We start from the raw sequence: 14,166 nt of genomic DNA, 5'->3' as shown, positions 1-14,166 counted from the left end.
CGTGTGGAATAACGGATGCTTATCCATTTAGTAATAATGGATTACGTTGTAGAACGTAATCATAAAATGGGCTTCTAAACCAGGAGTCCTTTTATGTGCACCAGCTGTACTTCCGAGGTGTCTTGCTGCCTTGAAACAAATAGTTTTGAGGAAGAAATTTAAACACACGGAGTAGTATCTTGGCTAGTGAGACAACAACAAATCTTTCACAAGCTCCGTGACTCAGTGACCGGTGGATGTATATATCACGAGTCAATGACCTCTTCTAATGGACGTCTATGTAGGATGTTTCCCTACATTGTGTTCCTTTGTAAGTAAATTACAGCTTGTGCTCTAATGAAAGGCTGTTCTCATTTGTCTCGAAATTAGAAATTCTTTCTATTCTATTGCAGTCCGTGCTGCCTAGTGTTGTTGGAAATGCTTGTGTAAATATTGATTCATTGTCTCTCGACACTTGAATAAAGCAATGGTGGATATGAAACCATTTACATGAACATGCAACTCTTATCCAGTGCAGTGGTTTGACTATTACTTGTGTTTATAAAGTGCCTTATTACACTCCGAAGTACTTCACAGACAATTAGGTTATGTTGGATAAACATGACACACCCATTTTACGTACACCAATGTATCAAGCTCCAACAACTTGCATTTATATAGCACCTTTTTAATGTAGTAAATATCAAGCACTTCACAGGAGGGCTATCAAACAAGGATTGACACTCCGCATGTAAGGTGATATTGCAACTGATGACTCAAAGCTTGGTCAGAAGTAGGGTCTAAGCAGTGCCTTGGAAGCAGAGAGATTTAAGGAGGGAATCCAGAATTTAGGGCCCAAACAGCTGAAAGCATGGCCACCATTTGTAGAGCAATTAAAATCGGGAATGCACAAGAGGTTGGAGTTGGAGGAGCACCTTAGAGAATTGTAGGGCTGGAGGAGGTTATAGAGTTGTGCAGAACCATGGCATGGAGGGATTTGAAAATGAGAATTTTCCTAAACTAGTGATGTGAAGGATGAATTCCTCATGATGTTGGCTGAGGTTGGAATGCTGACCAGGGCACTTGAGAGAATTTCTGATCTACTCTTGAGTAGTTCTAGGTCGTTGGGTCTCAGTTTAAGATTCTGACAGATCAGGTGCTCAAAAGGTTTGGAGTAGAGCTTGGAAGAACAACCTTCTGACTCCCAGCAGAGAGTTTGGGTTAGTTAGAAGCAGACTTGAGGGTGGTAAAATGTTTTAGCTAAATCAGAGTTACAGTTGCATATAGTGCAAAGTTGGATAGATTTAATTTGCAGTTAGCAGGATTGATGAGTGTTTCCTTTGCACCAAGATAAAAGCAAAATACTGCAGATGCTGGAAATCTGAAACAAACAGCTGGAAAAACTCAGGTCTGCCAGCATCTGTGGAGAGGAATACAGTTAATGTTTCGAGTCTGTATGACTGATGAAGAGCCATACGGACTCGAAACGTTAACTGCATTCCTCTTCACAGATGCTGTCAAACCTGCTGAGTTTTTCCAGCTATTTTTGTTTTTGTTTCCTTTGCACCATTTAACTGGTACAAGCTAGGCTACTGATAGTCTTCAATTGTTCTCTTTAGAGCAGAGAAGGTCAAGGGGTTATTTAATAATCTTCAAATCATGAGGGGTTTTGATAGAGTAACTAAGGAGATTCTGTTTCTATTGGCAGGAGTGTCGGTAACCAGAGGGCACAGATTTTGCATAATTAGCAAAAGAACCAGAGGGAAGATGAGGAGAAATAGTTTAATTCAGTGAGTTGTTGCGATCTGGAATGCGATGCCTGAAAGGCTGGTGGAAGCAGATTCAATAGTAACTTTCAAAGGTGAATTGGAAATATGCTTGGAAAGGAAAAATGTATAGGGCTGTGGAGAAAGAGCAGGGGAGAAGGTTTAATTAGTCAGTTCTTTCAAAGAAAAGACATGGGGTGAATGGCCTCCTTCTATCTTGTACTATTCTATGAAACTTGATGCTTGGAAAGCTTGTTTTGTTCACTGGCTAAAGGACATATTGCTAATCAAGTCTATGTTAGTAATTGCGACTGGATGTAATGGAATTGTGTGTGCTGAATGCCACTTGGATTTCGTTCTGTTAGTTCTAGTATGCTGAACATGTTACATTTCCAATGTTGTGTGTGTTTTGAGTTTAGTAGTTCCATTTCTCACCCCACCATCAGTATCAACCATTGGCTGTTTTCCTATCTTAATCTTACTTTGTAGGCTCTGGAGTGGATAGTACAAGGAATTCGGGCTGATTAGTAGTCCAACAGGCTGCAACACAAACTCTCCTTCTATGGCCAATATCATATTTTTATACCAGCGCAACAAGTCCTAATATGGGAGGGTTGTATGGGCTCCCACAAGCCGTACAAGAGGGAAGGAGCCGGGGAATCGTGTAGGAGAGCGGGTGAGGGCTAACCTACAGAATTCTAGTTTGCTGCTGGATATCGACCCAGAATTCAGATTGTGCTTTGCCATCATTTACTGGGAGTGTTTTGGTGTGGGATTTGAGCCCTGCACCACCTGACTCTGAGGCAGGAATGCTCCCACTGAACATAAGGTTTACTCCATTAACAGCTGGTGTTGCACAGTCAAAGAAACTGCTTGAGCCTTTAGTTCATGGGGTTTGATGAAATATTACTGCTTTGAATTTTAATTTTTATTTCAGTTATTATGTAGTTGCAAATAAATAATGAGTGTCACTTTGAAGACACACAGTCCCATGTTTTTTTTAAAATAACTTATTTATTCATGGGATGTGAGTGTTGCTGGCAAGGCCTTTATTACCCATCCATAATTACCTTTGGAAAGCTGATGGTGAGCCATGTTCTTGAGCTGCTGCAGTGAAGGTACACCCACAGGGTCTTTAGGGAAAGTGTTTCAGGATTTTGACTCAGTAATAAAGGAACAGGACAACATATGGATTGTCACTTGGTGGTATTCCTGTGTACCTGTTGCATCTTGTCCTTTTATGGGTGGTTGAGTTTTTAGGTTTGGAAGGTGCGGTCATGGTATCAGCTCTGAGGTGTTTTTCACCTCCTTTAGTGGTCCAGCAATGTACATAATCAGTCACCTCGATAGTGCATCCCCACTTTTGAGGGAGTCTGAAACTCAGGATCATAAATGTAAGATAGTCACTAATAAATCCAATGAGGATTTCAGGAGAAACATCTTTATCTGGAGTGGTGAGAATGTGGAACTCGCCACTGAGTATTTGAGGCAAATGGCATAATGCATTTATGGGAAAGCTGGATAAGCATGTGGGAGAGAAAGAAAGAGAAGAATATGTTGATCAGGTTAGATGGAGTGGGGGAGGCTCATGTAGAGAGTAAACAGCAGCATGGACCAGTTGGACCAAATGGCCTGTTTGCCCTATTAATGCCGTGCATTGTAATTCTGCATTGCTGACGACTCCACACTTTTCCTCCGTTACATAATGAAAGTTTCTAGCTAGTGTGCTGCAATCCACCCATGATCTAAATGGGTCAGATTCACAAGTGCAAGTAGCCAAATCGCCAACATAAAGTGAGCAAGAAACAGCCTGAATGCTAATAGAATCAAGACTCTGGGATTGAAGGTTGATCTAAAGACATATTCCATGTGGTGAGAGTGTAATCATGAGTTGGACTGCGTACAGACCTTGGCGAGTTGTTCTACCCAAGAACATTTGGCTTTGACAAGCCAAATGTTAGCAACCAATTTGGAGCCAATTGGAATCGAGCCATATCAAATTACTGAAATTAAAGGTGCCAATGGAAATCATCAGTTGATTCTTAACCATTTAGATTCAAGTTTTATGTTACACTTTAGTGCATGAAGAACAAAAATACAAATAACTGAATCGTAGGCTACCGGGAGGCCATTCAGCTCTTCATGCTGGTACTGGTAGCCTGAAAGCTATCCAATGAATCCCACTTTCATGTTCTTTTCTCATAACCCGGCGTTTCATTTTCCTTCTTAAGTATATATCATTTGGAAAGTTTTCCTGAATCTACTTCCACCATTCTTCCAGGCAGTGCATCCTGTATTATCAGAATGTGCTTTATTTAAAAAAAAAAAGAGGCATCTCATCTTGCCTCTGTTTTTGCCAATGAATTTCAATCAGTGTTTTCCGGTTACCAGCAACACCTGCCGCCACTCTCCACCCCCCCCAGTTTTTTATTAGCGACACCATCAAAACCCTGAAATTTTGTACGTGTTTATGAAATCGTCCCTGAAATTTACTTGCAGTAATTCAAATGCTGCTGCAAGATCTCCTGGCTTGTATTACAGCGGGTCAGCACCACAAACATCCGTCCCCTCATCTCGGCGCTCTCTCGTGCACTCCCCTTTTGTTATAAGATGTTGGGTGTAGTTCGGTAGGTCTTACTAAGGCATTTGTAATCTTAGGTGCTTCAACAGTAAGCGTTTGTTAACTACTACAAGCTCTATACATAGTTAGAGCAAAGGTCCAAGCTACGAGCTGTCTCCATGCTTGCTTCTACACACAGCTCTGCCCAATACTACACTTACCGCTAGGTGCGGGTCATGTGTTCTCTTACATTGCTGTGTGGGTGGAACTGAACTCAGTTCCACCTTAACCCTTTATGTGCCAGACCCTTGTATGACACTTCGCTCTCTTCCTCACGCAGGGTTACAACGGTCAAAATTGTAGATGTTAATTCTTCCTACATTAAGCTGGATCCTGTTTATTTCTCTACACGTTTACTAACTTGCACTCTGTTGATACCATGCTTCAGCAATCAAATTACCACCATGCTTTGTCCCATGGAAATTTGAAATAATTAATCTCTGCTATCAAAGTTTATCAAGGATAGTGATCATATTGGCTGGTAATTAATTTAGAGAGATGGAAGGTTTCGCCTAGTGCTGCATCAGGGAATACAACAGGATAGTAAATAACCTTCACGAAAAACATTTGTCACCATGGATTAAGTACTATATTTGTGGCTATATTGATTTATGACTAAAGCACTTAATGTTCTACAGTAGAGTACATGATAAACAATAACCAGGGTTTAGGAAGAATTCTACAGGGGGAAATAAGGAAAGTGTAGCAGAGTTTTGGGAGTTTGATTAAAGAGCCGTATTGAACAACTGGTAGAAAATGACATAAGTATTTTTTTAGGAAAGACTGCATTACATGCTCACTTTTTAGTTCCAGATTTCCGAGGTAGGGAAGGTTGAGGCCATGCAGGGATTTGAAAACAAGGATGAGAATTTTAAAATGGAGGTGTTGCTGGAATGGGAGTCAATGTAGGTCAGCAAGGGCAGGGAGTGATAAGTGAATGGAACTTTGTTGAAGATAGGATATAGGCAGTGGAGTTTTGAGTGATCAGAGTTTGTTTAACATAAACATCCCCAGCCATAGCACAAATGGGCTGATAGAACAAAGGTCATAGGCTCGGAATCATACGACAAGTAACTCCCCTCCTGACTCCCCGTAGCCTGCCCACCATCTACAAGGCACAAGTCAAGAGTGTGATGGAATACTCCCCACTTGCCTGGATGAGTGCAGCTCCCACAACACTCAAGAAGCTTGACACAATCCAGGACAAAGCAGCCCGCTTGATTGGCACCACATCCACAAACATTCACTCCCTTCACCACCGACACACAGTAGCAGCAGTGTACACCATCTACAAGATGCACTGCAGGAATTCACCAAGGCTCCTCAGACAGCACCTTCCAAACCCATGATTGCTACCATCTAGAAGGACAAGGGCAGCAGATAGATGGGAACACCACCACCTGGAAGCTCCCCTCCAAGCCACTCACCATCCTGACTTGGAAATATATCACCGTTCCTTCACTGTCGCTGGGTCAAAATCCTGGAACTCCGTTCCTAACAGTACTGTGGGTGTACCTACATGACATGGACTGCAGTGGTTCAAGAAGGCAGCTCACCACCACCTTCGAGGGCAATTAGGGATGGGCAATAAATGCTGGCCCAGCCAGCGAAGCCCACATCCTGTGAATGAATAAAAAAAAAGAGATATTAAGAAATATGACTAAAGAGGAGGTGCTTTCAAAGTCGGAGGAGGAGGAGCAATTTAGGATGAAACTCTAGATTTTAGGAGTTTAGCGCCTGAAGGCTCTGCTGCCAATGGTGTGGTTTGAGGTCGGGGTTTGATTTGGGGTGGGGGGGCGGGGTGGGGGGGTGGGAGGATTGGTGCTGGGAGAGGGACACAGGGTGATGAGTGCACAAGAATCCTGAGACACTGGAGTGTTTGAGGGATTGGGGGCGAATAAGGCTGAAGTAGATGCAGAAATAAGATAGGGGTGGGACCATGGATGGACTTGGAAACAAAGTCAAAGATCTTAATCTATTGGCATTGGGGAACAGGGAGTCTGTAACTGATGGAGACCAGAACTTGCTATCATTTCATTCATGTGAAAAATGAGTATAAAAATATTTGACTCTTGTTTCCTTATCCCTGCAGGTAATTGAACATCTCTGTATAACAAACAGCCAGAGACAGCCTAATGAGTTGGTCCAGTGTACAGCAGATTGGTGGATTTGATTAAAAATGGGATTAATAAAGCTTCAGAACCCCAGCCATCCCTCGGCGCTCCTTCACAAAGCCAACCAGATGCGACTTTTGGGGACTCTGTGTGACGTGGTTATCCTTGTGGATAGCCAGGAATTCCACGCTCATCGGACTGTCTTGGCTTGCACGAGCAAGATGTTTGAAATTTTGTTTCTTCGCAACAGTCAGCATTACACCTTGGACTTCCTTTCACCAAAGACTTTCCAGCAGATTCTCGAGTATGCTTACACTGCCACACTCCAGGCAAAAGTTGAAGACTTGGATGACCTGCTGTACGCAGCCGAGATACTGGAGATAGAGTACTTGGAGGAACAGTGCCTGAAGATTCTAGAGACTATTCAGGCAACAGATGATAATGATGCAGAAATGACAGTCACAGAAGATGAGGATGGAGGGAAGACCAGGTTTAATAAGAATATACTGGTTACAAAGCAACTTTCGGGTGAAGAGGCTGGTTATGCTACTAACCAAGCTGTACCAGGCAGGACGATGGAAGAACAAAGTCCTTCTGTCTCCACTTCATTTGGACTTTCAGCAATGAGCCCCACCAAAGCTGCTGTAGATAGTCTTATGAGTATTGGACAGTCAATTATACAAGGTTCTTTGCAACAAGCCTCAGCAGATGAAGCATTCGCTGCTGGCGACAGGCATCCCATGCTAACTGAAGTCAAGCATGAAGTGATGCAAGTGGAGGAGGCCTCTAGTCCCAGGACGGGCGAATCTGGCTCTTCCCAGGGTGATAAGATATCTGATGCAGATAGGTACAAGGAAGGCCCTGGTACGCCAACACGAAGCAGCGTTATCACCAGTGCCCGTGAACTGCACTACGTCCGTGAAGAGAACTCAGGAGAGCAGCCTCACGAGGCAGGGCTGGGCATACAAATGGGAATGGAGAGCAACTCCAATGTGCAGGGTGAGAAACATGCCACCTTGTACCCTGTCCAATTCAACCGCAGAACTGATGGCCTGTTGGAGGTGCCTACTTCTTTATCCTCTGCCCTCCACGTGCAGCCAACACTCTCTGTTGCTATGGACTTTACTGGTTACGGAGGGCTTCTGCCTCAAGGCTTCATTCAGAGGGAGCTTTTCAACAAACTGGGTGAACTCGCAGCGGGCATGAAGACTGAGAATAGATCCACCAGTGAGAGGTGTAACGTTTGTGGCATGGAACTATCAGACAATGAAGCCATCGAGCAGCACAGGTAAAGACATCACATCACTTTTTTTTTGTGGAAAGTAGGGTTCTTCCAGTGACATGGCACCCAATCACTCTATTGCACTATTCCTATTATTGGGTGTTGGGCAAAGGGAGCTGATAAGAGGTTGGAAGCAGGAAAGCTGAGAAATATTCTTTGTTATGGACTTTAAGATTTTTAAGGGCTCCTTTCCCCCATCTTTTCTGTCATTGTATTTTGTCTACACACTGTCTATCTGGTCCCATTCTCCAGCTCGCTGTCTGTGGTCTTTTAACTTTCCTGTTTTAAAAACAGCTGTCTAATTCTTTATGAACTCCACCTACATGCTTTGTAGCACAGAACTCTATGTTCTAACTAGCTCCTGTGTAAGAAGAACTCTTTTACCTAACTTGCCTGTTTAATTCTTTTTGCGATTTTTTTCTCACAAGTCATACTCTCTTGTACGGTCCCCAACCAGTGGAGGTTTAGATGGGCAAACTTCTTTTTAAAATAAAAATGAAAGAGATTTTCTTCTTAATGGGAGACACTTGCATGGATTGGGCAGGAGAGGCTCAAGACAGACAGGCCTACTCCTGTTTCAATGATCTCATTAACATTAAGCTTGGTTTGTGGTAGCAGATTAATGAAAGATGGAATTCATTATAGGTAAGTGTAAAGCACTGTGTATAAGATGGAAAAATAAACCACGTACATATCCCTTGAATGGAGTAGAAAAGGCAAAAGATGCAGTGGAAGGAGTTTTCCCAGACTTGAGGATTGGTAAGTCCAACCCAGTCAGCATAATTATTAAAGCCTAGGGAGTGTGGAGCAACATTGGCAAACCCCTGTGCATTACAAATTGCAGGATGTCATGATGAAATTGAACTGGGCTCTGGCTGGAGCGCACATTGAGTACTGTGTCCTGTTGTGTTTGAACAATAAAGGGAAGGTTAAAGTGGCAGAAGCAATTCCATGAAGAACACGAGGCTAATTCCTGTTGTCAAGGGTATGGGTAATGAGGAAAGACCAAAGAGACTCTGGCTTTTCAACTCTGAAAGGAGTCATTCGAGTGGTGATCGTAGTGGTGCATAATTTAGTATATGGCCTGGGAACGGTAATTCTGCAATACTACTTGTAAATTAAGTATGGGAACGGGACAAAGGTGATATTAGCAAAAGGTAACCTTAGGACTGACACCAAGAGATTCTTCCCCCAGATATTGATCAACGTGAAGAATGTCCTAATATGGTGTTACCAGATAAGTGTGTATGTATTTGAGAAATAATTGGATGCTACGATGGTGGGCAGGGTAGTTGGTTGGAGGGGTGTGGTGGTGGGAATTGTAGAATCTTCTAGATAGATGAATTAATGATCTGAATGATCTTCCTCATCCATAATTATCCTCCTTTAAGATTGTTTCTGCTCGTGGGGTTCCCTGGGATGAGTGAGTGTGATGGAGACTGTCCATCACTGCTTAGTCCACCTGTGTTTGAAAGCAGGGTAACCCTCAACTTGACTTGAGCGGTGTCAAAGGAGATCCAATGGAGTAATATGAAATGCAACTATTGGTTAGATATTATTTAGGGAAGGCTGTGCCAATAGAAAGTGTGTGTACATTGAAGGATGTTGGTCGTGTGTAGTGAACAGCAGAGTGTTGCATCGTTGCTCAGACAAGATTCTGCGATTCTTGGGACAGATAGTGTTTAGAAGCAATGGCACTTTCCTCCTCTGATGCTGATCAAATTTCTCTCCTAATCTTATGCAATAAAGGGATAGACAATGTTGCCATTAGGATTTCAGTCTGTCACTGTATAACACTCGGGTACAGTCCTGGTGGGCACAAGGTTTTTTAATTCATTTATGGGATGTGGGCTTCGCTGGCTAGGCCAGCATTTATTGCCCATCCCTAATTGCCCTTGAGAAGGTGGTGGTGAGTTGCCTTTTTGAATCACTGCAGTCCGTGTGGTATAGGCACACCCACAGTGCTGTTAGGGAGGGACTTCCAGGATTTTGACCCAGTGACAGTGAAGGAATGGCAACATATTTCCAAGTCAGGATGGTGGTGGTGTTCCCGTGTATCTGCTGCCCTCATCCTTCTAGATGGTAGTGGTTGTGGGTTTGGAAGGTGCTAAGGAGCCTTGGTGAATTTCTGCAGTGCATCTTGTACATGGTACACACTGCCAATGAGTGTCCCTGGTGGGGGGAGTGAACGTTTGTGAATGGGGTGCCAATCGAGGGCTGCTTTGTCATGGATGGGGTATAGTCCTGGTGGTGCAGGGCCCGTCAAGCTGCTTGAGTGTTGGTCCACGGTCTGTCATTGTATAGAAATGGGGTATAGTACTGGTGGGTCCTGGGTCTGTCACTGTATAGCAATGGGGTATAGTACTGGTGGATACAGGGTTGGTCACTAGAACAGGAGCAAAATTAATTTGTGGATTGAGGTTTACCTAGTAACAAGTGAAGAAGATTTGGATATTTCTGGAACAAGCTGTCTTTTTAAACTATTAGTAATGGTTTGAGAAAGCTAATATAGACAGAGGGGGAGAGAATTGGGGAGGGAGGTATCCACTGTTTCAAATAATCCCTTTCACTTACTACTTCACCACCCCCCCACCAATGTCACCCTGCCTTCCTCCAACAACCACATTTGTCCAATAAAATATTTCTTGGAGTACAGGTGTGTTGAATGAAAAATTCTAATGGAAACTTTGACTCTAGACAGACGCTCTGTCTATTTTACTGACAAATGTGTTTCAGCAGCTTGGCATTGGCCAGCACTACCACCTCTCAGTCATAAACAGCACAGCTTCTGCAAGTGCTCTCACTGCACCAGTGTGACATTTCTATTTCGTTAGGGCTGCAGGGGAGCAGTCTTCTGAGGCTACAGCCCAGGTATGTTAAGAAGTTTAACTCTGCCCTACCATACCCAAACCTAACAAGTTTTGGTGACTATTAAGTGCCTCAAATGTAAAGTGTTCTCTTCCTCAGCATTAACATTGTGCAGCACAGACGGGTGGGGTGGGGTGTGGTGCTGAATGGCCTCCTTCTGTGCTATGCTACTCTGATTCAGTCATGCCTCTACCCATGGAGGCCAAGTAAGTTTTTTTTTAAAAGTCGTTTGTGCATAACCTCAGAGGTAATCTTCAGAGGTTGTCAGATCCCTCCACCTGACACCTGGCTGAAATTGCAGGTAGAAGGTGGTGTGTGGTGAACAGCGCAGACATGACAAAGGGTTGAAACCCCGGGCTGCCTCTTGGCAGAGCATATCACTGCACTGCACCAGAGAGACGTCGGATGTGGGTTTCATCCCTCCCCAAACTGCGTAGCTCTTCTTGACTCATCTGCAGAGGTTGCAAGACCTTTTTCCGCTGGATTAGTGAGGCATTTTGAAGAGAAAAGGCACCCATCTCACCAGGTGCACTACTCCACAATCAACTCAGTTGAAAACTGTAAGCTGGGCACCAAGTTCCTCTCCTGGGGTTGAGGAAGAGATGTCGGCGGAAGGCGAGGGCATTATATTCTTTCCCCAAACTGACAAAGAAGTCTTTCTTTGCTTTAAAAGCTTGGCAAGCTTTTCTGTTGTTAATTTAGGTTGGCTGGGGGTTAGTGGGGAGCTGCAATGTCCAAGCTGGTTGGTAAAGCCCACTTTCAGGTTGGCTTTCCCTGCCCCTGGAATGTCCAGTGGCTAAGATCTTATTGAAACGGTAGTGCTTCTTTTCCCTGACTGTAAGTGTCTTTGTTTCATTTATTTTGTTCTTTGTTTTGTTACCAAGGGTGACAGTGCAAGGCAGCTGAACCGACAATGTTCAAAATAAACAGTGCCCTAATTTAGAATCCAGTTAGCGTAGTTGCCAAGGGATGAATCATGGCAAAAAAGAGATGACCTCCTACTTGTGATAGTCTGGACATGGGCTATTGGTGTGATTACCCGCTCAACAGTATCCCACTGGGAACAGTTAAAACTCTGTGTGTGTGTGTGTGTGTGTGTGTGTGTGTGTGTGTGTCCATTGGGGATGGTATTTACTAGACCTAAATCTAGTTATATTAGTGAGTATCCCTCAAGGTGGTATTAGGCCAGGTGGGTTGCAATCAACCAGGATCATCTTCAATGACAGGACAGGCTTGAAGGGCTGAACGGCTTACTCCTATTCCTATGTAGCTCATTAGATGTAGTTGTCAGTGTACCACCTCAGGATGGCATCTCACTAGTCTGAGTGACTTTGCATATGAGTTAAACCATGGGTTTCACACGAACATGAAACCTGAACTAATGCATCAATGGAAAATGTAGCAGTGGAGCTGACATTTTCATTTTTGGAAAGAAAAATCACTGTTTAAGAGAGTAATTGGCAGAGGACCCCTGCTGGCAACAGGGAAATCAGAATTTACTGTGTAAAGAAACAAGTAAGCCTTCGATTTTTATTTAAAAAAAAAAACTCTCAATGGTTATGATCTGGACTGTACTCCCTGAAAAGGTGTTGGAACTGGATTAAATAGTAACTACAGAAGTTAATTGGATATACATTTAAAAAGCAAAACGCATCCAAGGCTATGGGGAAAGAACAGGAATGTGGGACTAATTGAATAGTTCTTTCAAAGAGCCAGCAAAGACATGATGGGCTGAATGGCCATCTGTGCTGTAAGATTCTACTCCTGGCCTGTTTAGTCAGTCGTTTCGATATGCTAGCCAGTTGTGGTTGTAAAAGTACAAATTAAGTTACGTGCACTGGATACTTGCCTGAAGATGCTGCTTTATGGGAACTATACAGTCCTTTCTGCATGTGCAATCTCTGCTGTTGATAATTTCCAGATTTTGAAAGACGTTCATTCGAGGAAGCAGCCCCCAAACCTACTCCCTCCCTCCCTTAATCTTCTCCCCCCGCACCCCCACCCCCACCCCTGCCACCGTTCCCTTCCCTCTCTTTCACTGTTCAACTTATTAGTGGCACCTGGTAATGGAACCTCATAATCGAAACCAGCATTTTCCTTCTGCCGGGCAGTGACAGACAGCTTTGTCAGTCCGAACATGCCATACTAGGAAGTCCCATTAGCTTTATTGCTGGAAGATGCTGAGCTGTTCAGGAAATGAGTGCTGCAGTTAGGCGCAAGATCTTGACCTGCTCGTGTAACCCCTGCTCATTGGAAAGACCTCTGTCAACACACTGGGGATTTCTGTTACTCTGGTTCTCGTCTTGAGTCCCGAGGTTAACAAAAAGTCTATAGATTGACATTCCTTTGGAAAGAAATCGGCTTGTGACCTCTGATTTATTCCTCCTACAAGGAACGTGACGTGTTTGTTTTTTCTTGGACGTGATGTATAATTTAAGACTATAGTAATACATCTAATTGCATTTTTAGGTAAATTTAAGATTGAACGGTAGTGCAGAATGTGTGCACATTTTCCCACTGTGTGGCTTTTACAAACCTTCTCCTGTTCCCTTCCCACCTCCAAAGTTTGACATGTGTTGGGGCACAGACCCACAAGAGGCAGAGGACTTCCCCACATTGGCTAATATTGGTATTTCAGTTAAAGCCGTAAATGTTGGTATTGAAGGTCAACTTGCTTCAAATCTGCGTTTACACTCTTAACCAGAAGGCATCTCTTGATAAGTTTGTGCGTGTCTGTGTGTCTCAAGATTAACTATCTCCACAGAAATCATGGTTTAGTATTGACATCATCCTTGATCTGTACAGGTCTTTATCCCTCATGTTGCAGCAGCCACTGAGCCAATGGAAAAATTCTGTCTGATCATTTTTGTATATCAGTGTGAATCTTTTACTGAACACATCTCCTACAATGTGCAAGACTTTAGCTGACTGACTAAAACGAAAGGAAAATATTGGATATCACAGAATTGTTACAGCACAGAAGGCAGCCATTCAGCCCATTGTGTTTGGGCTGGCTCTGAGCAGTGCACCTAGTTCTATTCTCCCTCCTTCGCCCTGTAACCCTGCACATTCTTCCTTTTCAGATAATCCAATTCCCTCTTGAAAGCCTCAGTTGAACCTCCCTGCATCATATGCTCAGCGCATTCCAGATCTTAACCACTTGCTGTGCGGGGGGGGGGAAAAAAATTCTTCTCATGTCCCCGTTGCTTCTTTTGCCAATTACCTTATAATCTGCGTCCTCTGGTCCTCGATCCTTCCACCAATGGGAACAGGTTCTCCCTATCCACTCTGTCCAGACCTGTCAAGATTTTGAACACTTCAATCGAATCTCCTCTCAGCCATCTCTTCCCCAAGGAAAACAGTCTGCGAAGGAAAAATGCTGGAAATGTGTTGAGAATTTGGAACTTGCCACCACAGATTGGTTGAGGCAATTAGCAAAATATTAATTTTAAGGGAAGCTGAATAAAAATGGGCAAGAGAGAGAGAAATAACAGGATGTGAGATGGAATCGTATGGAGTTGTTTGGGAGGAGGCTCG

General features: G+C 43.6%; 1 protein-coding gene across 4 annotated transcripts in view; it reads left to right on the top strand.

Moving 5' to 3' along the window:
- The window catches only part of zbtb16a (zinc finger and BTB domain containing 16a), a 249,716-nt gene that overhangs the window by 15,191 nt on the left and 220,359 nt on the right, over window positions 1–14,166 (top strand). For all 4 annotated transcript variants that reach the window (XM_078533015.1, XM_078533017.1, XM_078533014.1 and 1 more), the window contains exon 2: window positions 6,458–7,767. In XM_078533015.1, the coding sequence (XP_078389141.1) occupies window positions 6,545–7,767 (1,223 nt within the window). In that variant the 5' untranslated portion in view covers window positions 6,458–6,544. The remainder of the gene's footprint in view (window positions 1–6,457; window positions 7,768–14,166) is intronic.

The sequence above is a fragment of the Cetorhinus maximus genome, chromosome 2, assembly GCF_964194155.1.
Source record: "Cetorhinus maximus chromosome 2, sCetMax3.hap1.1, whole genome shotgun sequence".
Lineage (NCBI taxonomy): Eukaryota > Metazoa > Chordata > Chondrichthyes > Lamniformes > Cetorhinidae > Cetorhinus > Cetorhinus maximus.
Note: the sequence above shows the minus strand (reverse complement) of the source record. Positions and strands in the feature narration are given on the sequence as shown.